Genomic DNA, 26,628 nt, shown 5'->3' with positions numbered 1-26,628 from the left:
TGGCTTCTAAATCACTCATTTCTGAAGTGAAACGAGAAGAGTCATATAACCGTACCAAAGTTCAATTTTAACCCCGAATTTGTTTTAAAATTATAAGATTACAGATTACTGAATACAAATTCTACCCTTCTCAGTTATAGTATCCTATCTACCATATCGAAACCGAATAAATTCGAATTTTTATCATATTCATTGTGCTATCTTTATTTTGCCTTGTTCAGTTTAAAGTGTTTGGTCATTATTTCGGAACAGCCTACATAACCTCACTTAAAAAGTAAACAACATCGATATAGTTTAAATATTTCAGCATATCTTGAAAAACGTTTTGACTAACATGGACAAAATCGTGTGTTGATACATTGTTAAAGTATTAATTAATCCTAACGTATATACTACAAAAAAAAAAAAAAGAAAAAACGGAAGAATTACGAGGCAAGAGTTGATATTGATCGACATCGCGAGCAGTTTTCGATCCGTCGCTAAAATATAATTTCAGCCGGGGGAAGAACCATTCGACGGCAACATAGCACGATTCACAAAACGAAACGTGGTATCGATACGGGAGTCTCCCAACTAAGCGGAAATAAAAAATATCGCTACTGCCTGTGACAGTAGGTTTTAACGTAAAAAAAAAAAAAAATAAAGAGAAAAAACGAGGACGGTCGCACGTTGGTAAATGATCCAGATACTGTATACACTTTGGCACGAAGCAACCGACGGTGTGTTATATGGATGGGGAATTTCCAGGCGAGCTTACGCGCGTGTTGTACGAAGCAACGAAAAGTGCTAGAATTTCGTTCGTAATGAAACATCGTATATGTATATATATATATATGTATATATGTATATATATATACATATATACGTACGCTATCGACGTACAACTCGGTGACACGTAGAAATCGCGATCCAGTAAACGCTTCTGCGACGCGACTTCCAGCCTACGTGCACGCAGTTGCTTGGTCGACAGATGTTCTTCGCTCGCGTGTTATAATTCAGAAACTTTTCCACTCGGTCGGCACGACTCCGTTTGCGCTGGCATTTCGTCCAATTTCAGGAATACTACGCGTTTCGTGAAATTGCATCCCACTGCGCAACATATTATCGAGATCCACGCTCGAGACGATCGTTACGATTAAAAAAGTTAAGCAAAACGTTACCACGGCAAAAAGTTATTTATCAAGTTCGAAACGCGCACGCACACACCTACCGACGATTGCTTTCGTTGATAAAAGTATAAATCGACGGAAATGGAAAACACGGATCCGAACATATATCTTCTACCTAACGACGACGCATGCAAACCGACATTCTGAGGTTATGTTCGCCGTTCCAAGCTTTCGGCAACAGATGTTTCCGATTCTGCTTCCCGTTTCGCGATCTCCTAGGTGGCTGTCGCGTCGACGTCGCACGAAACCTGGTGCGAAGAAAAAATTTAAACTGTCACGCCGCTAACCTGATCAATTTACACCGTATGATCGCGCGATCAGTCTACTGGTTTTCGCAGAAAAGTTTCGTGAAACGAACGCACGGCAATTGACCGAAGTTCACGAGGGGGAAAACTTTAATTTGTTTACGTTTTCAGTGTATCGAACGTACGTATGCTCGTGAGAATATACGTGTTCGCAATATGATAGGCTATACGCGAATCGCTCGACCGAGAGTGGAACGGGTAAGACACGCGAGTCACGGTATCTTCCGGTAACCTGTCAACCGCAAATATCGTCGGTAGAAATATAGAAAAGCATCATTTCATTGATTCGTACGCAAGGGATGGAAACACACGAGATTAACGGTGTGTCGGAAAGAACGACCGAAGGAAAGAACATGTTACGGATCGTCGGCAAAACTGAAGTAGGAGAGAAACGAAGAAAAAGAGAAACATACCTCTCGGTTCTTGGCCAGTGTCTCTCTGTTCAGGGACGGGCCCGACGATCACGTAGCAGCATGTTCTGTTTATTCCCGGGTTGTCTTTTCCCCGTCTGGTTTGTCGGGCTCTCGTTAGCGACACACAGCCATCTTGCGTTGTGCCTGGCCTGGCTCGGTCGCTTTCGGTACGATGGCCTCCGTGAGCGCGACAGAGAGGATAGTCGCGGTGAATAGGGGGATTCGAGAGAAGGAGGGAATGAGACGTAACAAGAGAGAGAGCGAGAAACACGGCCCCGCCGAAGTGCGTGTCTCACCAATACACACGCGCATATACACCGAAGTAGCACCAGCAACACCACACCGCCGCCACCACCACCACCGCCACGACCACCACACCACCAGCACCACTACTACCAATACCGCCACTGCCACCGACGTGGAGGCACTGCACCTCTCTCACAGTTTTCGCCACTTTTTCGCACGGCCCTCGCCCACCTCCGTCACATACATATTCCGTGGAACAGCCAGCGTTTGCGCGCACCTTCGTTTTCAACGCGATGGATCTTCGCCCAGGACAGAACAGGGTAAACGCGACGAACCCGTTATTTATCCGTTTACCGATGTCTTCTGTCAATTTGACCTACCATATTCTCTTCTCTGTTTCGTTCTGTTGTTAGCGCTGCACCACCGCTACGGCTGTCGTGGACACTACTGCCGATGTTGCTCCGGTTGCCGCTAGTCCACTACTGACTGCCCGTACCCGTACCCGTACCCGTACTACCTGTTCCAAAGCGCACGACTGCGATCGGGGGATCGCTCGGGCTCGACTGCCGCACGACTGAACCACTTCGGCCATCTTCGGTACGCCTCGGCGTTTTGCGCTCACTTTCTGCGCAGGGGCGGCGATATCGTGGGCGCATCAAGCGCCCCGTCCCCGTTTCCTCTTGGATGACTCATGTGCCACGCTCTGACGTATACGCGCTCCAACTCCAACCGCCACCGTCGCTTTAAGAAACCGTGGAGGCCTCTTTATCGCGTGAATCTGCAGGACATATGGATACGTTGCTACGTGAAAATGTTACAATTTTATTCGATCAAAAAGAGACGCGTATAATTCCTTCGTCCAATTAAATCTTCTGCAAACCGATCAGTTTGCATGTTGATTTTTGAAAGCGTACCCCGCGTTTCGCGTTTCGCTGTTCCGATCTTCGCCGCAGCGTTCGCGTTCAAGGGAAATCGCAATGACGTCGGCGAATGACGCTAGTCGCTAATGGTCTTTCAACATATGTAGATCGATCTGTGTAATTTTGTTTTCGTTAACGAACGTTCTTATCGAGGATCAGCGTGTACGCAACGCGTGCGCGAAACGTTCGTTTTGTTTGTTAATTTTGCAACGCTGGGTTACATGGAAATAAACGTCTCGTGCAATTATTTTCACCATCGATTTCTTGTTTTGCCGTGCGCCACGGTACGCCGGTCTCTGACGAAAAAAAAGGACAAGACAACGGTATACGGGTGGTCGAACCAGCTATTTGTAATCATCGTAGTGAAACAAACGGAAACAAGTAAAATACCAAGCGATCTAAGGACTTTCACGGTCGTACCACCATCGAACAAAATGAACGTGCTCGTACCTCGCGATTAATCGTTAATCTAATCGAACGGCAATGCGCGAAAGGTCGAAAGTCTCTTGTTTTTACATCAAATTCATGCAAATCGTTTTTCCATGAAAATGTCGAACAAGAACGCATGCGATGAGTAAAACAATACTCCATCGAGGACGCTTTATCGGACTTGAACTTTGTAGTTTCTGAAACGGACGTTTTACTCGTTCATACCGTCGAAACGATTCAGCGTTTATTTGATCGAAGGACACGGGACTCGAAGAACCAAGCGTGTGCCGGAAAGGATGATATCTTTATGACTACTTCGTTCGAATGACGGAGTATTAATAACGCGACGGTGGTCTTTTCGTAAATTACAAAAATAGCTACCCGCTTTACGAATTGCTGATCCGATCATATCCGGGAGCTACGCCCATTCCTTGAAACTCGTCTCCAGTACTTTTTCAAGAAATGAAACATTCGTCCTTGATTTATCGGGCGATAGTCAATCTAGTCGATAGGTTCACAAAAGTAGGCGAAAAGTAGTTTGAAATTTCGGCCTGCAGATTAGAAGATAATTCGTTTGCGCCCGAGCCAACTGAAACCGGATCTTTCTACGTCAGACCCGGCCAGTCTAAAGATACAGTCGCTCTTTTTCTCGTATAGTACGAAACGCGATCTCGCATCGCGTTTAGAAGAATCGCACGATCGAATCGACCGAGCGGAGGGTTGTTTCCATGGGAAATTCGTGAGAAAATTTTTTCAATCGGAACGGAAAGTTCGCTGATTCGAGCGTGGCTAAGCGAAACGTTTACGATCCTATTAGAGTCTGGCTTGTTCTAATCGCGTACCTGGCGACGCGTGACGTCATTGGCCATTAAAGGATAGCAGTTCTCTCGGGCGGGACTCTGAATTTTCCAATAGGAACGTGAAAATCCAACTCGTCTATAATACGTTCGCGGTAAACTGTGCTAAAGGCGCAACGTCGTCGAGGTCTCGGAGCGAATTGGGTCCACGGCACCGACCCAGAGGAGGGTGCAATAAAGAGAGCCAGGCCATACGTACGATGGTTTACGCCCCTCCCTCGATCCCACTTCGCCACATCGTATCGCACCCCACTCTAACCATCGTGCTTCTGCACCCTACTTTGAAAATCTCTCAACGGTTTCACAGCAAGTACCTTCGAAAATGGACAAAGAGAAAGAGAGGTTTGGAAGCCTGCAGGCACCCGTTTTTCGTACGAAAATTCACGCGCTCCTGTCTGACCTGAAAACGCAATAAATAGCGTTCGTCCCGTTATTCTCCTTTCTCGGCCGGCTCCGGCAGTATATACGCTGACAACGTCCATCCGCTTCGCGAGAAAAGTTGCACCGTTCTTCCATTATTGTACAGAGAAAATTATTCGACACGTCGTATTATTGCGTAGAGAAAATTATTTGTCAGATTTTTAAGTTATAAGTTAAACGACCCTGTTACGCAACGAAATAAGTAACGGAAAGCGTAGAGTTAGAATAAATACAGTTCATAAAAGACACATGACATCAGCTTTACTTTACGAAGTACTTAATAAGTGTAACTTTCGCGTGATGTGAATTCTACGATGTGATTTCTACGATTGTCTCTCAATAAATAAACTGTCCCTTTTTTTTTTTCTCGTCATTCTCCTTGGCTCCACAGATTAGAAAAAATGTTCCTATCCTTTTAATGGGCTGTACTTGAATTTTTACGATACACAGGTCTATTCCAACGTTACTCGACGCTTCGAGTCTTCCCGTTTTCAATGACGGTAAACTGCTTTTCCTCGTAGAACGCGCGAGGTATGTGTAATACGATCGTGGAGAAAAGCAACGTCGAGGACTCGAATTGCGACTCGCGGATTGGAAAGTCGATGGAGATTATACGAGAAAGAGATCCGTGTTCGATCGGCTGGATAAGTGAAAAATTAAAATCGTCGTTATTTGCGTAGTTATCGAGGCATCTCGAGTCAGCCAAGTCACGTGGCTTTTTTTCTTGCCAAAAAGTTAAGTTACATGCCTCCGTGGCGACTGTCATCGTCGATATTAGCCGGCAAAGTCACCTCGCGAGTTTTCGATGCGACCTACACCGTACACGCGCCGAAGAGATTTTCCACGTGTCACTGGGTCAGTGCACTTGCTGTCCTGCGCGGGAACGTGAATACAGATCGCTCTCTAAATATCAGAGTACCGCGAACCTCCGTATTCGCCCGCGGTCTCTAAAGTTCATCCAGGAACGTACGTCTTAACGAAAATACTCGGTGAAGATCGTTGAAAGCATTTTGAAGAAAAAGGTCGATAGTTTTTAATTGAACGATCTAAATAATTTAGACTATTAGTTGCAACTACAACGAATCTGTTTTTCGACGAACTGTCGTTCCCACGAACGAAATATACAAATACGATTTAACCAGTGAGTATCGTGGCATACTGGCATAATATATAATTGACAATGTAAATACTCTCAGAATCTCTGCAAAGTATGGATATACTTGCGATAAATATCTCGTAACTTCTCTATACATATTCAGTGTTGTTTTAAAGATGTACCAATACAATCGTGACGATCGTATCTTATTACAGTATTAATGCAAAATGTTATATTATGTAACATTTATACGGTGTACTAAGTACTAAGTTTTCACAATGTGCATGTTTACAGTACATATATGTTCTGTAACTTGCATATACATTTCCAGATTGCTTTCAAATTCTGCTGCTATCATCACGATACATAATCAGCTTCGATTGTATACGAGTAGCAATGAAATTTCAAAAAGTTTTGTCCAACACACGTAACATATTCGTAAAAATATTTCCTTCTTTCGGTCACTGTATGTACTCGTACATTTAATTGTTTCGACGTATTCGTCAGAACGACACTTCGTCGGAATACGCATCCACTGTAGCCATATCCTTATACACCTCGAGTATCACCTGAATTGTAGCGAATTGTACAGATCGAGCCGAGCGTAGTTTGAACGAATGGAAACACGCGGACACGGTGGACGATCGCGAAACCGATGAACGTCAACAGCGGGTTACCGTTCCACTCGAAACGAGCCAGGCAGCTAACATTTTCGTGAGAAGCCTCGCGGCACCGTCGCGTCGGTACGTCGTTGCGAAAAATCATTCCCGTTGAAGGTGGTTTCTGTCTGCGTCTCTGTCCGCCTCCTATCGCGTCCCTGTCGCGCAATACGAAACGAGTTTCCAACACGATTCAATGCCTCGGTCTGCAAATGTGAAAGTACATTACTGCCAGCTCTGAAAGTCGTTTTGCTCGAAGGTTTACTTCTCGAGCGGCCCTGGGCCGTTCACAGAGAAAAGAATCGGCTAGTGAGGACGAGGATTACACCAGGCGAAAAATCGAGATATTTATAACGAAACCCCTCTAACGTTGACTTAATGGTTAGCAAGAAACAGTCGAGGAAATTTTTTGCGATCCAAATGAAAGTAGACTCGTATAATGACCTGTATAAACCTGTACACAGCACAATAGAATCCTTCTTTACTAGGATTAACCATACATGGGTTAACCTTTCCTAAACATATCCTTTGATTTCCTTCGTAAAACCCATTTTCCGAATTTTGACATGTTTCTGGCAGACAATAAATATACTTTATTGAACTTGGAGAGAAGTTTATGAAACTTAAGTAGAGATAAGATAATGTGGACACTTAAACAGCGTCGGACACTTAAGCAAGCGATGAACATTTTTTGTTTGGCAATTTTGGTAATTTTGTTAAGATTTATCTGTGTCCTTCTTAACGAATCTGTAATTTTGAGTAAAGCCGATTAATACCTTATATATAATACCTATATATTAATACCTTTAAAGGGACGGAGAATCGAAAGGAACGATAGATTTGCTAGCGGAGGGTCGTCCCATTTTGCTTCAGAATAGATTGGCATTGATTGCACGCTTCAATGAGTTATTTCGCATCCCTCTAAAATAAACAATCATTTTGCCAGTGGATAACGTTTTTCCTCTACGTTTTTCCATTTGAAACGTATGTATCTTTCGAGATCGTGAATTTTTGTCGAAAAACGACGAAATATTCAAAACCTCGACAATAACGTGGTTTTTGAAAAAAAACACAAAGCGAAGTCAAAAGTCAAGATGCATTATCAAAGCTGCTATCGACGAGCCTACCGTGAAACAGACAAAGAAACCAAAATGACGATGGAGAGGGACGAGTAGTGGATGCGATTTAACTTCGCGTCGATCTCTGCGAATCTTTATGACGTCACCGTGCACACGGAAAAATACTCGAGCGCAGGAAATATCGGAGGCGAAACGCCCGTAAGTCGTGGTCGGAAAATATCGAGAGGTGGAAGGTACTCGAGGTACATTCTTCTGCCCAGCCATAAAAGAGAAAGAGAGAAAGGGAGAGAGGAAAAAAAAGGAAGGAACGACATGCAACGTATAACGAATATCAAAATTTCGTTCGTATCAAGATTAACGTCGTTGCGGAGATGTTGTGTCGCGACGTTTCGTCGAAAAGACCTTCAGGACGTTGCTCGTCGTCCTCCAGCACGGAAGATTCAATTAGGAAAGACTCGATCAATCTACAATCTAGCGGACGAAAAGCGTCCTATCAGCAGCAACATGGTCTCGAATGCTCAAACGAATATTAACCCCGCTACATCCTGTGCATCATTTTCTGTCCAATCGATTTTACCATTAGAAACCCTGTCATGCACGTTGCATATATACAACATCGTACATATTCTGTTAAGTGGTTAATTAACTGAACGATAAATGTATTTCTTTTTAGGTGAAGGCGATCTCAAGTTTTAGTACATTATTTGTTCTCTGCGTAACTATACAAAATGATGTGCTTGTACTACTTTAGATATGTATTTAATTATTTTATATATAGTTGCACGCAATAATTATATGGTATAGTATCGCGACAGTAGAGCTGACGCAAAAATGACGGCAATTATTAAAGAAGATATACAAAACGCAAGTAACGATCAAAGTGACACAGATTTTTTAAACGTATAAAGAATCATTGTTATATAATATTGTCTTGTGTCGATCTTAGTCTTTTATTTTTTTAAATTAACGATCTTTTCGTTTGTCGAAACGAGACGAATAACAAATATTCAAGGACTGTAGTTGGATTAAACATCGTCGACACAAGAATCTGTACGTATGCTAGTGGAAACCGGAACGAATAAAATAGTGAAACTTAATCGAACGCGATGAACATTTTAATGAACAATATCGACGAAGCTACCCGCGCGAATAAAAGAATGGTTGGATTACCGGATTCGTTCGCGTATAAAATAGTTGGTTTTCAATCGAGCAAGAATTTCTGATTGCACGGTGGCTCGGATGCTTCCGGTGTATTGCGTTTTAATGGGTCCTACCAGGATGACGATTTGGTGGCGAACGCGCTGCAACGGCGAATTATCGCCACAATTGATAACAATTTGTTTCCCCGTGTTCTCCATATGGCACAGGGACGAGGCCAGTGAACCAACTGCACACGATGACGTTGAACTAACGATCAAGCTGACCAGTTTTCTCGATCGACCAAATTTTCGACCAAGTCGAGATTGAACGCACATCTTTGTAAAAATCTCTATTCTTCCCTTTTTTTTTTTTTCTTTTTGGTTACAGCGAATGGAAAAATTCTGTATCATCGTTAATCAATGCATTCGAAGTTAACAATGATTTTATTTAACAACGATTTGATCGTTGTGGATCTCGACCGTAAATAATAAATAATATTAAGCAGATTTAGGATTGGCCGTACTAAATTTACGCATCCTCGTATAATTTCTGAATCCGACTCACTAACGTGTGATATTTGCAATTGCCAAATTACGAAGGACGCGATGTACTATAATAAAATTTAATCCCCACAGAATTTTCTTTTATTATCTTAATAGGCACATACGCGCGATTAATGAAAAATTAAACTTTATGTAGAGAAAGAAAAAAAGTCAAAGTTTTATCATTGTTGTTGTATCGCTTTCGTTTCTATTCGTACGATTCAAAATATTTATCGATTATTTCGTAATATCTCGTATAATAATATTTTACTTAGAGAAAATAAAAACCATAGACGACTTCAAATAGTTCAACGTATCTTGAAAAATAAAAAAATGCTAGATAAGACATTTTAGCTACTGCAAGGAGAAGAGCATCGGACGCTACTACACGATCGATATTCGGTTAATCACATTACCTAAGTGGCATATAATTTTATTACGGATAAAACTGACGCGAATTCGCTGGCTGGATTCTTCCGGATCGGCCATCGGATTTGCGTAACCATAGGAAGCGGGATTGCAACGGAAACGAGTCTTATCGGTTTCCTCGAGCCATTGATACCCGCGAGTTAATTTCGTTATTTTGTTAGATGCGCGTAAAACTAAATTGTTATTATGACTTCGAAACTTTTAAGAATAAAGACGTTCCACGTTTTATATTATAAAACATTGAGAATTTCTTCTAATTAAACTGCCTTCGTTGGTCGTTGTTATGTACGAACCGGAAGTAGGGACAGTTGGAGAGAGAACAAATTGTCTAATACATTCATGGTATCGTATATGTACAATGTGTAACACATGTACACATCGTTCTTTACGTTTCGACGTTAAACATACGGTGGTTCACGTTTTTGAACATTTATCGCAGAAAAGTAGAAACTTATCATAAGAAGCTTGTATGCATACGTTGTATGTACTGCATGAAACATTTGGAAACTTCATTGGTACTACAATGAAACACGCTGATTATATTACATGATTATATTGATAAACTTTGAGACCAAATTGAAAACGTACGCAGAAGTTACAAGATATTCATAGCAAACATATATTCGTTCAAAAATTAGTAAACGAAAAAAATATAAAAACATTTTACACATATAATAAATGTTCAATATGGCTCCACTTGATATGGAGACATTAATATAACAGATAATTGGCTGTTTAATTACTTTCATAATTTTCAATACAGTATATTGCACTAAATATCTTGCAGCTTCTATGTATTAGATTGTCATTATTAGATGCACATATAAAAAAATAAATATCGTGCATTTATTTTCTTATAAAACGAAAAAAGCTTTTGGGGTTAGGTTTTAAGTACCTAATATATTTTCAGATTTATTTCAAACTCGAGCGCTGTCGTCGTGACGACATATTCCGTGTAACAGTCATAGTATACTCCTTAAAGGATGTCACAAATGTTCAAATATTTCCGTAAGCCACTATGTTCGACAAGAACGAACCGACAGAACGGTCCGCCGAATGATAAGCAGCAAAACGGATCTAATATTGCGTACCTGAGCCGACTACAAGAAACGATACATATGCAGGAGCCTACGCACACGGTCGCTGGTGTAGGACAGTCGCGGAAGCGGTGACCCTGCTTGACCGAGTCGACCGCGATCTCCAAGTCGGCCGTGTTCTCTCCACGTACCATTTATCTGTGTTCTTTTATAACCGGTCACGATAAGCTAGCTTTGCTTACAAGCGTGGCCCGATACCGTTCCTAGATAAAGCTAGCTTAATTCCTCCAAACACGGTATATCTTACCGTTTCGAAGTCGCTTCACGATTCACGCCTCGGATTTACAAACCGTCCGTCCATAATCTATACGAGTTGAGTAGAAAGGACTCTCACGAAACACGTCCGAACTATACCAGTCATCGACACAGTTGAGTCACGAATAACTATACCGTCAATTCTAGCTCGTTATCCTACTACTAGACCATGTTTTTCGTTCGGTTGTTCGAGTACTAAAAGTCTATGTGGAAGGCTGAGAATTTTACGAGGATAAAAATGTAAATAACTTTAGGTTTTATTACCGGTTATTTCGGATGAAGATAAGCGAAGATCGTATTGACAGAGATTTATACGACTTTCAGAATCTTGGAATTTTCTGTAATTTCAGTTGCTTTAACCTCTCTCGTGGACAAAAATCGTGATCTAAAGCCTGTGACGTATGAAAAGACGTACTAAGAAGTTGTCGATCTTGCTGAGACAGGCGAAAAGAAAGTGGATCGAATGCAATCGTCGAATAAAACTGGGAAACTAAGTAACTGGACTGTCACAAAGGGGCGAAAGGAAACAGATGTCAAAGGGCGAGAGGATTTTTCGTGAGGTCGTATAACGTGCGCGTGTAGAATGATAACTGCGTAGATGACGACACCTGGCGGCCTCGTGACGAAAAGCGTCGTTCTCGGAAGCGAGAACGGTAAAAATATTATTTGAACGAACCCATTCTAGTATCCTTACGATCGGATGTCTTTTAAAATTTAAAATTGTAAATGAAATATATTGCAGTACATTCGTTTGAAAATTGTCAAGAAGCTTAGTATATGTATAGCTACATATCTGAAAACTGCGAAAATTTGAATACTCGGGGAAGACAATTTTCTACAGACTTATATGTAATTTATCTTCTTCTTTGTGAAAAATTTCGTCATTACTTATAGGATTTTTTTTTTTTTTAGGATTTTCATTCATTTGTGTAAAAAAATTTCGAATACGATATTGAATGGAAAAATATTAGAGTATGTATGTAGTATAGTATAGTATAGTATACATATAATTTATGTATTAACAGTAGTAATTCTTCCATCGTTGGTAAGAATCATTTTCCTTCTCAATTAAAGTCACAATATTATTTTCGTTTCTAAAGCATATCGTCATACATGCCTTTTATTCTTTTAATTGTGTATGTTAACGTAATAAATATATTCAATATAATTGATAGAAATCATATTATTCGCTATCCTTATATCTAAGAGCTGATGCAAGCAAAAATAAATTAACTGTATTAAAATAAAACTTTTTCTAAAATAGAATCCGTATTTTTTAAACTTGATTATAGTTTCTGTTGTTACATTATGTATTACTTTCGTTGTTAAAAGAGAAACACGCCCCGAAAGGGTTAAATTGTACTCACGAGAGGAAGCGTTTGGACCCGAATTTTCGCGAGAATAGCACACTGCGTAGCTGTATCGAATAATAATCAGACACAGTACGAATACGCGGATACGTTGGTTCCATGTATACTCACTATTCACTATCAAACATGTATATACATTATACATATGTACACATATACTCCGAAAGAGGCGCACCCGCGGCGTCGATTATCGATTGGGATGTAAATAGACGCAAATGATAAATTTATCGGCGGCAAAGACTATGAGCCATGCCGGCTCGCTTTTACCCGGCTTTCCGTTTTCCTAATTTTCGCAAAATTACTCTATCGGTTCGTCAAACAAAGCTATCGACGATGATTAACCAAAGTTTTGTACAAAACCGTGGTTCAGACGTACGATTGATCAAACACGATAGATAAGCGTTAAAATTCCCTTGAATGCGATAAACGAATATATATTGTTATCTGTTTCGTGCGGCCGTTTCTTTATTGTGTGCCTTGAATCTTTTTATAAAGTAATCGATACCACGTTGAATCGTCTCGAATGTATTGTTAACTAAACTAAGGTCCTTGAAAGGGATTATTTAAGGAGTTATTACTTAGACGAAAATAAAGTACGGTCGTATCGAATAAGATTTTCGTGACACATTCCACCAAATATACTTGTTGCGTTTTCAAGTTCAAAGAGATGGATTATGTTCGTCTATTATGGCGCGTCTTCGCGATATGATCATTCTTACATAAAGTATTCTTACGTGGTTTAAACAAAATTTATAAACGTAAGCGTTTACCTTCGAATTACGAGAGAAAGAATCATCGATGTAACGTCGTGCCACTGAAAGTATCGTTTAATGGCGGTGATCCTTTACTGCGTTGTTATTGCGAAAGGTCAACTCGAACGCCATCTAGCCAAAATCTTGAAACTTTCCAAGATGATATAACGGTTTATCCTGAATCGATAAAATCGTATTAGACATTTTAGATGTTCATAAAAGGGGACTCTACTTTACCATCGAACGAATACAAACCTTATCTATTGTCGGTAACATAAAATTACAACCAAAGTATATTCATAAACGAAACTACGTTTGCTTACTACGAATAAATAATTTCGATACTTAAAACGTAACTATGAATAGAGAAATCCATTGTAGAATTTCAAGCAAACAATTATAAACAATGTAACGTAGTCCAGCCCAAAACAAGAGTAATATACGATAATTCAAAGGAAAGTATTCCTAAAGAATGTCGTTTAAGAATCAACGCTCTTTCTCCGATATGGTGCACATGTGAAAGTATAGAAAAGCACAGGTGAAGCATGTGTACAGGGGAGTTCTTCCGCTTTTAGCAATCGTAAAGCGCAGGTGTACGCAGTTGTACAATGAACAATGCTCTCTGGAACGAATACCGTTCTTGTAACGGTCGAACACAGCTTTTTGTCAACAAAAAAGCGCATAAAAATGAAAGTAGGATTGTAGTTACAATGTATGCGTGTTTTCACGAATTGTTGTTTCGACAAACAACGAAATGTATGTATGTACACAGTGAATCTGGAAAATATTCGAACCATAGAAAATATTTAGGAATATATATCACGTGTATCGTATAAAATTTCATGAAACTCCATTAATCCTGTAACGACAGCTGATTATCATAATCGTATTTATAAATCTTAGAACGAAAATTGAAGACGTACAGAGAAATACAAGATCGCTTAATGCAACCACGTATTTCACGTAGATCACCGAATTATTACTAACTATTAATAATCCATAATATTTAGTGAGATCATCTTTAGCACTAATTATATTATTATATTATGACATTTAAGACCACTAATCGTGCTGTATACTAATTAATTTACCGAACGTATGTTCACAATGAATGGCTCGTAACTTCTACATACTACATTTCCCGATTGGTTTCGAATTTTACGAACATGATCACGATAATCGGATTTCAGTTACAGCGCTAATAAAATATCGAAACGTTTCCTATAACAAACTTGATACATTCGTACAAAATTCTACAATACACGTTCGAATATTTTTATGATCCGTCGCGTACATTTCGATTTTCAGACGTCTCGTTCGTTGGAGCGATAATTCGTTCGAACGCGTTTCCATCTTAACTTAGCATAACGTCGACACGGTGTCATCAACGTCGCACAGGATACGCGATCGACAAAAAACGAGTCTCGGATCGGTGCAGATTGATGCATATTTAGCGCCACGGCTTGGTGAACCCATTGCTAATTGCGGTGCGTTGACGATTCGAACGTAGTGCACGTTAAATCGTATGAAACAATCACGGAATATTTGAATACTTAATCGTAGATTCGATCGGAAACGAATACAAAATAGCCGACGCGAACACGAACACGGGTACTTTGAGGGGTTGCAGGGAGGAAGAAAAAAAAGTTCCATTCAGGGACACTGGACGGCTAATGTTATTTCCCATGAAGCCAACGAAGCGCGGACGGGGAACTGATCGCGCGTGCAAAGTTTAAATTTCGTGAATTCGATAGCTCGATCGAAGTTGGAGAACGCGTGCATGGACGGTCGCGTGAGCCATATGGTTCACGTGCCCCCAGCATGGAAATAATGGGCCACGATTACACAAAGAACACCCTGTCGAAGGATATTCGTGTCCCAGACCTGCGTTTCACGATGCGTGGCTCGTTAACCTATTAAGAATTAAACCATACAATTTAATTTTATAAATATCCTTTACATTCCATGAAATTCTAGAATCTACATGAAAACGAAGAAGATGTTAACACGTTCGTCGCCACGTCGCACATATCTATGCGACGGGTATTCTTCCGTGGGGGCCCCGTCACCAAACGACGGTGACGCTCTTCTTATTCGAGTTAATTAAATAAATATACGATACTATATATACAACATAAAAATATTAAAAACACATTATACCATAATTTTTATTAATTTATATTCTGGATAATATATTACATTATCCTGTATCGTATGGTATTCGTTAAAATATTCCAAACACGTTTGGGCTGATTTTGGGCACTTTGAAAAATGGTTAGACTCGTTATCGTACTCTCCTCACTTTCAAATATATTTTCACGCTGTTTACCGAATATTTTGAGGATGAAAAAATCACCGATGTACGTCTCACAAGTATGCTTCTCGACTAAATGAAAAATCTGAGATATCTGCCGTGAGATTCCTCGGAATACTCTAGCTGGATAGCTTATCGCTTTCTTCATTTCAGAAATAAATAATCTTTTCTTTATAATGAATCGAAGGCGATAAACGATGAATTCCTGCTTGTCGCTCTATTTACGTTCTGCGTACCGGCGGTCGGATTTGGACCCCGCAGGAAACTTAGCCGAATCACGGTGGGCGACGAACGCGTTAAGGAGGACTTGTCGCAACTTCCTTTCGTAGCTACAATGTTGAGGATCATAAAAGATATAACTTAGAAAAAACGAAGCTGGCACCTCGCTGGGGGTAGCCACCCACATGCTATATTTATTTTTATTTTATTTTTTTTTTCACCAAGATATAACACTTTACCAAATGTCCTTCAGGATAAATTGTAAAAAAAAACAAAATAAAAAAAAAATAAAAAAAAAACAATGTTGGGGAGGAGAACTCGATAACGAAAATCGATCGAAAAAGCTTGCAAACGAAACATTGTATGGAAGCAACGGCGAGCTTTAATGGATCAAGACATTACGTTGAACGCACGTTCAACGAACGTGTTCTGAAAATCTAGAAAAATATCTAACTCGCAGGAGTTTGCGACAAAGACGCGATTACCTTCGAATTTCCGATATAAATTTTATTAATTCGAATGTGAATAATTTTCAAATTTCTTCAAATCGGACGGATCGAAAACGCGAAGAAAAAACGTTCGCCGTGCGAAACCTTTTCGTTGACAGGAAAGACACGTGCCCATCGGTCGTCCCTTAATCCGGAAGCAAATACCAACGGAAATGTCTTCAAGGGATTCCCTCGGTCATTTCCTACCGGACGTACCGTATCTCAAAATACGCGCGCAAAATTACGTAACGCGAAATATTTTTCCTAAAAGAAAAAGAGAAAAAGATGCAAATCTAGAAGCAAATATTCGTATTGTACTAATAGCGAATGCGTTAAACCTTTGAACCACTGTGTTCGGTAGCGCGAACAAAAGGGGAGAAGAAGAACGAAGATGAAATGGGAATCGTTGGTCATTTTCACACGCGAGCGTCAAAGGGGAAGGTTCTGCAAGAGTAGTTTGTTTACGGAACATAAAATTCGCGCGTAAAATCGCACCGTCGCGTCGTCCGTTTCGCGTGTTCGCACCTGTCGCGTGTGAACCAACGAAAAGTTTCGCTCGATTTCCCCGGACTGCGGCGTCTTTTTTACATTCGTATGCTAATCTCACGGGTTACGCTCGTAACTCGAGGAAATTTAGTTAACGCGCAAGTTAATACCCGCGTAATTGCGACCGGCTAAAGGAAAATATACACTTTCCGCGTTACGCGCCAAACTTCAAATCGAATTTACGCGTACGCGTTTCCTCGAGTTTCGCTAAAAAATGCGCGGTTAATCGGGAAGCGTCCCATTGACGGTTCAACCCTTATGTGAGCAACCGAAATAAGAATTTCGCGTCGATTTAAAGGTATTTAAAGAAGGAAGATCCAGAGCGATTTTGCGATATTTCCGTGAGAACGTAAACAATCGTTAAAGGACAGGTAAAAATGGCTATTCCGCTGTCGACACGAGGGTTGTTCGAGGATTACATTATTTTTTGTCGCATCGCATACTCCTGTTGCCCAATGAAGCGCTGTTTCGTCACGTTTTACGTTTCATGTTCGCTATATAACCGCCAAAACCCTGTAATTACTCAACTACTCGACGCGTCGGAACAGAAACGCAGGCTAAAAAGACATTACACCTTGGACCTAAGCACTAGATTCAAATAGAATCAAACATACTATAAACGCTTATTAATCATGTGATAGTACCACGTCAGATAAATTTACTTAAAATTCTCTAACGAGAATTAATTGTAAAATAAACGCAAATAAAAAAAAAAAGAATGATCGCTATATCAAATTTGTGTAGTCGTATGAAAATGCTGCTGGATGATCCCTTGTGCTTGGAGAAAATTAATTAGCACGTCAATGTTATAATAATAGTAAAACTAATAAATTGACGAATATTTTTCACAGGCATCGAAACATTGTAACGTAGTAGCCTTCGTCGGTCTCTCGAGGCGAATTCTTGCCAGGGTTGCTCGAATTCGGCAAACAAAATGTCAGATAATCGCTGGAGAACGCACAGGGCGTAAGTACAGAAACCGATATTGTAGCAGGGAAGAAAAATGTGAGGTATAACGTAATAGCGTTATCTGATGCGGCTTTCGTTCCGGTAAATTTCAACGAGCATGCCGCGTCGAGGATCCGCGCGCGGTAATACGCGGGCGTACAGCGTTATTACGAATTTGCATATCCGAGATACGCGGGCTGCTTCCCTCCTGCAACAAACTCCGCTCCGTGCGGAGCTCCACTCGTTAATTTAACTTCCTCTCGTGTTACCGTGCGTGGACGATCGCGCGTGCACGTACATAGAGGCGTGCTTGTGCATGCTGCGAGTTAAACGTATCGCGACCTGGAGCAATCGTCGCGATTAAACGATACCTTCTATGATCCTGTTCTTCCTAAAGGAGGAGTCGCGCGTCGGCACGTGTTCTCTACGTTTCCGTTACGTGGTGTCGCGTCGTCGACCGAATCGAAGTTACACAAACGACTGACTTAATCGAGAAATTGTACGAGGTTGGCGTTCGATGTTTCACATTTGATTTATATTTTTCGATTCGTACTCGGACTATACGAAAACCATTAACGCGTAAAGTAATTAGACACTGACGTTATGTCTAAACCTTGTAGCGGAAAGATTTTCCCAGAATAGACATCTATCGTTAATAGAATATCCTACGTTACTCGTTGAATAAATTCGTCATTGAAATAAATTAAAGTTTCAATATACGTTACGTGTAAAGAATTGAAAGTAGAAATTCTTTTTCGGGCTTTTTTCTTATCCTATATAGGTATTATCGTTCGATCGACTTGAAAAGACGCGCGGTGAACGACAGCATAATTTCCAGCGAGCACTTGAGAAATAACGCTGTTGCTCGCATATTATATAATCGATACGAAATTGTTGTTTGCGGTGCCTCTCCAAAACATACGGTAAGTGCAGACACGTCGATAGAGGAAATTCGTGTCACGCATCGAGCAATCGACGTATCCGTTCATTCCCTTTGTTCGTCCACCTTTCACAGTGCATTGTGGGTAACCGCTCGTCCGTAAAAGTCCAGTAGAGGTCCAGAAAAGGGTTAGCTACCCTTGAAGAGTGTCTTTGACAGATGGTCGATCGAGTAACACCGATCGATAAGATCGATCTGTTGAAATTTAGTGGATACAACTCCACAGGAAACGACTATCGGCAGAAAATGTCGTCAGAGTATTACTGGATAAACCTCGAACGGTTAGCCGTGCCATCGTGCAGATTTCTATCGGTTCAATCTGCGTTCCGTTCTGTGTTTATACTTTCTCTCTTTCTCTCTCTCCCTCTCTCTCTGTTTGGCGCGATTCTTAATCCTTTTACGCGCATAAAAGAAAACATGCTGGTACACACACACACATATTGAAAATAAAGAAAGAATGCACCATAGCATAGCGATTATACGCAACGTTGACATGTGTCGTGTATTTTAACTCTGATTTCAACGCACAGAGACGATTAGTAATCCGTGGACGTAACGCTTTGCAGCTTGCAGAAAACACGTGGCGTGCATCTCTGGTTGAATGACTTGAAAATGGTTGGGTCTGAAGGTTGCCTGAGTAATCGGCTCCCCCGCAAAGCGGTGGTTATTCGGCGAGTTTGGAAAATCCTTGTGACGAAAATTACGGTCAGCGCACAATGCCCAATGGTCGCGGCCAAAGATCGGTAACAAGATCGGTCTTTGCCGCTATTATTAACGAACGAACCGGGCTACGTCGTTTACCGATGGACAAACATCGTTGTAAAAAGGGCTTGCCGGTTTCCCTTTCTTCGTGGGATGTAAACGAGATCGCTTAGGATCCTAAAAGAGGCAAACAGAGGAACGACTAACATCTGGATCGTTCCAAATTGCCCGTTGCGCATACTGTCGTAAATTCTTGCGAAACATCAAAAGATCACTTTATTTTGCGCGAAACAGAGAGTTAGCGGTTTTTTAGTGCTTGGTAAAAAAATATCAAAAACGATGTACGTATAATATCGTTGGTTACGTGTTAATTTGATTTAATTTGAGCCGATATTTTTCAAGATACAGAGTCGATTGCGTCCTGTGTATAATTGCGTAGATATAAAACACTTATTTATGTGAAAAGTACGCTCAGAAAGCTTCCAGACTGATGTTATTTGCCGCTGTTTAACAGCGTCCTTCCTTCTCGCTGTACGCTTACGATAACGTTCGTAAAACACCAGAAACATTCTTCTTTTTGAAATACCATTTAACATTTTTATTCCGCTTTTAATTGGTTCCGCTTTCGAAACGAATATCTTTCATGACTACGTAGCCTCAATTACGAGATGAGGAAGAAGTTGACCGGAACCGATAAGCAATTTTCGCGGCAAAGATGAAATGACGATTATCGAAGTGTAAAACAGCACATTACCTGACTCATTGGATTCATCATTTATGACAGCTGTTTTAAATGATATTTCAACAGAAGAATTTTCCAGATATTTCCACTGGCTGTATCGTTACACAGGCGTAGATGTATATAGAGAGAAAGAAACTGCGTTAATATCGGAAAGTAAGACTTCTCTGTAAATGACATCGATCTAGCGATTTTTTGATTACACTGCGACTAATTTAACGCGATAGCTGGACAAGATGAACGGAGGATTCATTTTTATTATTCGTTTGTATGATTATCGAAGTTCATAACTATGTAATAACGCGATCAACTTGGTACAAGTTGGTGGTTTGCTGGCGAAACGGTGGTCTGGAGAGAAGAGAGGAAAAGAACGAGGGAGAAAGAGGGAGGAAAAAATCAGGCGAAACCGTGAATTAGGCAGCTGCCAGGAACAATAACGGGCAAAAGAGAGCGAAGGGTTGCCTTTGCTTAATACACGGTTAATACGGATTGTCGTGGGCGCGTGCAACCACATCCTGTCCAATTTTTGTCACGCTTGCCACGTTCTTTTTCAATTTCACTCGTTTCTTACGCCCACGTCAAACACACGAAGGGCGTTCGTCAAAATCGCAACCACCCACGAACTACAAAAATCAGGGGCGAGTTCGAGACATTATATTGTTCACTGGTGCTTACGGTTAACCACTGTACGTATGAATCGATAGCGACGGCTTTATCGTGATATAGAAACAGAAAACCGTGATAAAAGGTATCGGTTGCAACCGACATTCCAAAAATGTACATATATCGATTCCTTTACCGGTAATCGTTTTCTATCATTTATTTTAATTTTCCAATTAGTTTCTAGTTTAGTTTTGTCGAGTTGAGATACGTTGTTATCTACCATTATTGATTTTGCTTCTTCGTAGCGGCGGTACGAGAACTATGTAATTAGATAATTTTTGTCGTAGTTATCGATCGACTAATGTTACATATAATAAGGTACAGCGTGAGGAAATTAGTCAAATTAATTGAAACATAAAAATTAAGAAAGTTCTAGATAAAACTAGGGAGAAGCATGCGATCTAGGTATTCTTCTTGAAGTAATAATACGTCGCTGTAATGGATTATAAAAATATATTATCGAATGAAAATATCGAATGAAACATGTATTATCTCGGTTTATCAGAAAACAAGTGATAACGTTGATACATGTATGTTTAAGAGTAGGGATAAGCTGATTCCTTTATATTCACTAGCATATACGTTTTCCTTCACTTTCAATCTCTTTACAATAAAATCGAATTATCTTGTGGAATATTTAAAGTCGCGAGTAATTAAAATTAACAGAATCGAATAAGACAGTATATAATTGTGAAAGAAATATGAATCGACAACAATTGGGATTATTATTTGTATCTACTTTAATCGTTATCGGTAAGATCATATAATATATCTAATGTCGCAATTGCTTATAATTTGTCGAGTGTTAAATACAAAAATAATTTTTATTATTAAATTTAAAACTAACGATGTGTATATAAATGTATATAAAAGTGGTTTAATGTGTATAACGTAATAAAAAGTTTCAGCGTTCTCTCGGAACATTAATGCACAAGAATTAGCATCGAGATTAGAAAATAGAAATGTGATAAGTGCCGAGCAAACGAAACTAACAGCAAAGGATTTTTTGTACGTCGTAAATAACACGATAACAACAGTGCCGTGTATTTTGACAAATATGTCAATTTCCGTTACGGTCCCGTATACAATGAAGAATAAGACGGTATAATTTAAATATGAAGTATTTTTTATATTGCGTATAATGGTTAAGAGTAAATCAATATGATGCATTAAAATTTTCATTACAGGACAGCACTAAAACCTTAACTGTTCCAAACAACGCTACGGTCGATGGTCATTGTTCATCTGTAATATCAGAAATGAAACTAATTTGGAAAGAAGAAAACACTGACAAAGAAAACAACACAATTAAATTTATATTTATCAACGATCACGAAAATTTCTCGCTTTTTTCTGTCGGTCTCAATATATCCCTAAAGGAAGGTAATTCTATTAATTCATCGGGTAAAATTTAGTGCTAAATACTTCTTTCTACGCCATATCTTATATTCTATCATTTTTTCACAAATGTATACTTTAGGCGATTGGTTTAACGGAACATCAGATATCGATCTTCATTTATTCTCTGCACCCGTTACGAATGGATTTTATAACTGCAAAAGAAAAGAGGTAGTAAAAGTTGATAACGCAACAATAAGTATAGAAAACGTTTCCTTAATCGCATTCCATAAGAACGGCGATATTTCTACGTCCGAAGGTAAATTATATCCATATTATCTTTGTACGATTTGTAATGAATATTACGTGTTATTCTATTAGGACCTAATAACAGAACAATTAAGTAATAATAGAATAATAACAATCGGAGTATGGAAGAATGGGAAATCTAACAAACATTTATCGTCTTGTAGAAGAGCAATGCTCCACCGAAAACAACAAAACTCGAACGTTTCCTTACGTTTCAAGGGATGAAAACAGCAGACGCATATGTACATTAGCAAGAATGTCAATTTCTTTAAAGATACCATACAGAAAGAAAAATACGCAAGTAAGAATTGAGATATGAAACATCTCTTAAGTTAGAATACTTTTATATAAATTAATTACGTTTCTTTAGAACGATACTGCGATTATAGAAGTTCCAACCACACTTAAAGTTTCCGGAAAGTGCGACTCTTCAAGGGGACTTTCTACTATGATGTTAACCTGGGACCCAGAAGTGTCGAAAACTGAATTGACATTTGAAAATAAAAAAACAAATGAAATTGCATTTTATATACAGAGAGACAAAATAGACAGCCACGTTGCTCTGATTACTGCTGAGATTTTCGTAGATAACACACATTTTAAGGATGCTCAGAGTATGCGTATAAATTACCGCGCCATTAAAAATATTTGCTCTTTTATTATTTATGCTAAAACATGATAAATCTGTTAGACGCAGGTGATTTCATTCAGATACTTGCGCCATTTAAGGATCTCTTTTCCGCAACCGTCGAAAATGGAATCCATAGCTGCCCTGAAAAAACATTTAGCACGATAGCAGATGTTACCGTAACCATACGCAACGTTCTCTTGGTCGCCTTCGATGCCGAACAAGATTTCGCATTGAAACAAGGTAAAATATTTTTACCATCAGCCGAGATATACCTAGCATGATGCTTCAAGCGATTAATGAAAAAATTGGTTACACGCGCATGTAACATGCAATCGGTTACAAAAATAAAACTAAATCTGAATATTTCAGTAACCGACTGTAGAAGTACATATTTTGAACGTGACTTCACGTATATTGTACGGCGAAATGATACTGGTGTACCTTGCACCTTGGCAAAAATGTCGATTAGTGCAACAGTACTGTACAAACAAGTAAGTTTCTAAAACATGTGATATGCTTTTGGTTTGCTACTGTTACAGTAACATCGACTCATATGCTATATTTTACAGAATAATAGAACACTAAACGTCCCATCTATAGCTGTTGTTAGCGGTAATTGCGATAATAAATCTTCTGAAATGACACTAAGCTGGTCAGAATCAGAAAAAAATGATACGATGAATAAAATTACATTTTATATTGGTAGAAATGAGACTAATTTCTTCGTTTATCAAGCAACGGCCACCGTGTATTATGATAAAAATGGTATGTTGTGCCACTATGTTTAGGAATCATTCGCGTATCACTAAACTGCGGATTTTTATGTATCTATTGGAGATTTAAAAATGCAAAATTGCATAGAACGCGCATAGTACGAAAAAATATATAAGATATTCAAAATATAGTACTTTCTGTGATATTTGGCAGGTAAAACAATTTTCTACCGAGATTCTAATTTCTTAATTATATTCTTATAAATATGAATTTACATAAGAATTCGCAGTCTATATATCACAAAATCTATGCGTTCTTATACTTTGTAATCGTATTTCACGATTAACGCATCGTAATAATAATTTTAGATATAAAAACAGCTATACAAGGGAAGTCATATATTATGCATAATCTGTTTTCGGCATCCGGGATTAACGGACTTTATAATTGCACAAGTCTTATACACGAAATAAAGCTCGACGATATCCACTTAAACATAACCAATGTTACATTTATCGCATTCAACACCGAAGAATACCTTAACCCGAAAAAAGGTAAATTAATATTAAACACGGCAAGTTATACTTAAAAGATTGCAAATTCTTCCAAATACAATAAAAATGCTTTCGTTTTTTTTAGTGACAGAGTGTTCTACCAATTCAGGCGGAGATGTAACTACAACTGAATCACCTATACCTCCTGTAGTAGGCTATCCTTACGTCGTGAGAAATAAGAAAAATGTACCTTGCATCGCAGCTAATATGACGATTTCTATAAAAGTACCTTACGCGATGAAAAGTACACCTAAAGTACGTATCCTTCGAATCTAAACTATTTTCATCACGATGCACGCTTCGTTTTAATAACATAAATAATACTCATGCTTGGTATGAAATTAATCCCGTACACTCTGTAGACGAACCAAACGACTTTGATAGTACCGATTGGAAACGAAGTAAATGTAAATGGCACGTGCGAGAATGAAAAATCTACAATGAATTTAATTTGGATTAACAATTCAGAAGCTAATTCCCAGGACGAATACAAAGAAAATACGGTTACGATTAATTTTTCCAGAGGCAGTTCAAATTATTTCATTCGGTCTATGAATTTGTCTATTTACTTAGATGAACATAATTTTCCTGGAGCTAACGGTAAGGTTTCGAAATGTGCTGTAAGAAATTTTACATTATTATAGTATGTTAATGCTAGTTTGTTTGTAGCTACCGGTACATATATAAATGTCAAAACGGAAAAACTCGACATATTCTCCACTCCTCTAAACAATGTGTACAAATGCTCCGATAAAATTTCGGTGAATGCTCAAAATGTCGTCGTAACTATCAGTAAAGTTTCTTTGATCGCGTTCAATGAGGCGGCGCATATTACTTCGAAATCAGGTAAAACGAATGTCAATCTTATCGGTGCAATAATAGAAATTTATCATTACACTTAAATATTTTTATAACGCCAAGAAGATACTAGGGATTTATTTTTAGTGAATTGTGCCAATCATGAGGAAACTGATAATAATACTGGAGCCATAGTAGGTGGTATTATCGGAGGTATTATTCTCATCGCTATAATTGGATATCTAGGTGTGATGTACAGGAGAAAAAGAGGATACGGTGTTTGATAATAAACACGAGTAAAACTTGTGTAATTATTATCTATTATAGAAGTAAGTCGATTTTAAATTTACCAAGACGTTGCAAAATATCGCTAAACGGTAAGTTTTCATTAGTGATGGGATCAAATGCAGTATGCACAATGTACATATTGGTGAACATACCCATATGATGTACCAACACGCTTACATATGGCGCTGGGAAACTACATACTATATTCGTTAATTATCCTGCTTTAGGAAACAATTCGATGTTTCGACCACCCCTCACGTTCCGTCACGGTTACGCCCACCCCAATTATCTCGTTTACTTACCAAACTTCAATATGCGTTACGTCACGTGAACGATCGTGTGAACCGAAAATCGATTTGAATGCAAAATAGTAAAATTGCACGACAATTTTATACGTTCGGAAACAAAATTAATTGCAGTAATATGAATTTGTCATCTTTCGTATGTTTCTAGATATACTAAAAAAAGAAAAAAAGGAAGAAAAAAAGATGGGTATCTATGAATAAGTGATAGAATACGTCGTTTAACGTAAACTCTGGTAAATATAAGACCGGAAAAAGATCGTATTTCATAGCGATTTTGGGTAAAATAATATCAAATTCTGAACACACCCTCCTTTTGCTACCTGGATATCATATCGTATATAACAGATGTTGTAATAAAATCCATGATAATCAGCGTTAATCGCTCGTCGAGAATATTTACGATCTTTTTAACTACGTATGCATCGATCGAAATTTTTTACATCCGTGGGAATTAAGTAACTATTCGAAAAAGTTGGTCTAGGTCGTTAAAGATATCCAACTCAATTCAAGCAGTTTTCACCCTCGTAGAAATATCGATCACCATTTCCGTTTTCCCACGCCAAGCAATTGGTTTTGGGCTATTGGCTCACTGTAATCTCGGAAATAATTGTTTCGTTTTTCGTTTCGATTATGTTCTTTCTATCGTTTGTTCAGTGAACCAATAAATCAGCAGAGTCCTTTAGGACAGATTTGGTTGATAAAAATATTTCAACACTTATATGTATAATATGTATAATATTAATAAAGTTTGAAACAAAATTGAAAACGTACACAAAGAATACAAATATACATTTTACACTTTGCGCAGATCCCTACAGTGAACGATCAATTCGTTAATTATGTGTTTAAGACGATCATACTGTATATACCAATTTTTTGTAAACCGTATGTTTTCAACAAATGTCTTGTATCTTATTTATACATTTTCGAATCGACTTCAAATTTTATAAGCAT

The 26,628-nt window shown here is 39.0% G+C and overlaps 2 protein-coding genes and 1 long non-coding RNA gene across 20 annotated transcripts in view; 2 read left to right on the top strand and 1 right to left on the bottom strand.

Annotated features, from left to right (window-relative positions):
- The window catches only part of LOC132908061 (homeodomain-interacting protein kinase 2), a 41,288-nt gene extending 28,016 nt beyond the window's left edge, over positions 1–13,272 (bottom strand). For 11 of the 17 annotated variants that reach the window (XM_060961639.1, XM_060961647.1, XM_060961648.1 and 8 more), the window contains exons 1-2: positions 12,424–13,173; positions 1,888–2,911 (exon numbers count right to left, since the gene is read on the bottom strand). The gene's annotated coding sequence lies outside the window, so the exon portion shown is untranslated. The other 6 variants (XM_060961645.1, XM_060961649.1, XM_060961640.1 and 3 more) reach the window with 5 other exon arrangements.
- Positions 10,788–12,322, top strand: LOC132908106 (uncharacterized). The gene is made up of 2 exons (XR_009658310.1): positions 10,788–11,709; positions 11,969–12,322. It is a non-coding gene; the product is annotated as an uncharacterized LOC132908106 (long non-coding RNA).
- Positions 13,273–21,297: 8,025 nt separating the features above from the next.
- LOC132908066 (uncharacterized) lies at positions 21,298–25,961 on the top strand. Of its 2 annotated transcripts, XM_060961680.1 has the most exons (15): positions 21,298–21,490; positions 21,640–21,839; positions 21,925–22,141; positions 22,218–22,394; positions 22,549–22,685; positions 22,755–22,998; positions 23,076–23,255; positions 23,385–23,506; positions 23,585–23,780; positions 24,098–24,283; positions 24,369–24,538; positions 24,646–24,883; positions 24,953–25,129; positions 25,229–25,410; positions 25,823–25,961. In XM_060961680.1, the coding sequence occupies exons 1-14, from the start codon at positions 21,439–21,441 to the stop codon at positions 25,363–25,365; spliced, it is 2,433 nt and encodes an 810-aa protein (XP_060817663.1). In that variant the 5' UTR covers positions 21,298–21,438; the 3' UTR covers positions 25,366–25,410; positions 25,823–25,961. The 2 variants fall into 2 exon arrangements, with proteins under 2 accessions (XP_060817663.1, XP_060817662.1); XM_060961679.1 differs by lacking the exon at positions 25,823–25,961 and having other exon boundaries at positions 21,299–21,490; positions 25,229–25,413.
- The last annotated feature ends 667 nt before the right edge of the window (positions 25,962–26,628 follow it).

This window comes from Bombus pascuorum, chromosome 6, assembly GCF_905332965.1.
Source record: "Bombus pascuorum chromosome 6, iyBomPasc1.1, whole genome shotgun sequence".
NCBI classification, from domain to species: Eukaryota; Metazoa; Arthropoda; class Insecta; order Hymenoptera; family Apidae; genus Bombus; species Bombus pascuorum.
Note: the sequence above shows the minus strand (reverse complement) of the source record. Positions and strands in the feature narration are given on the sequence as shown.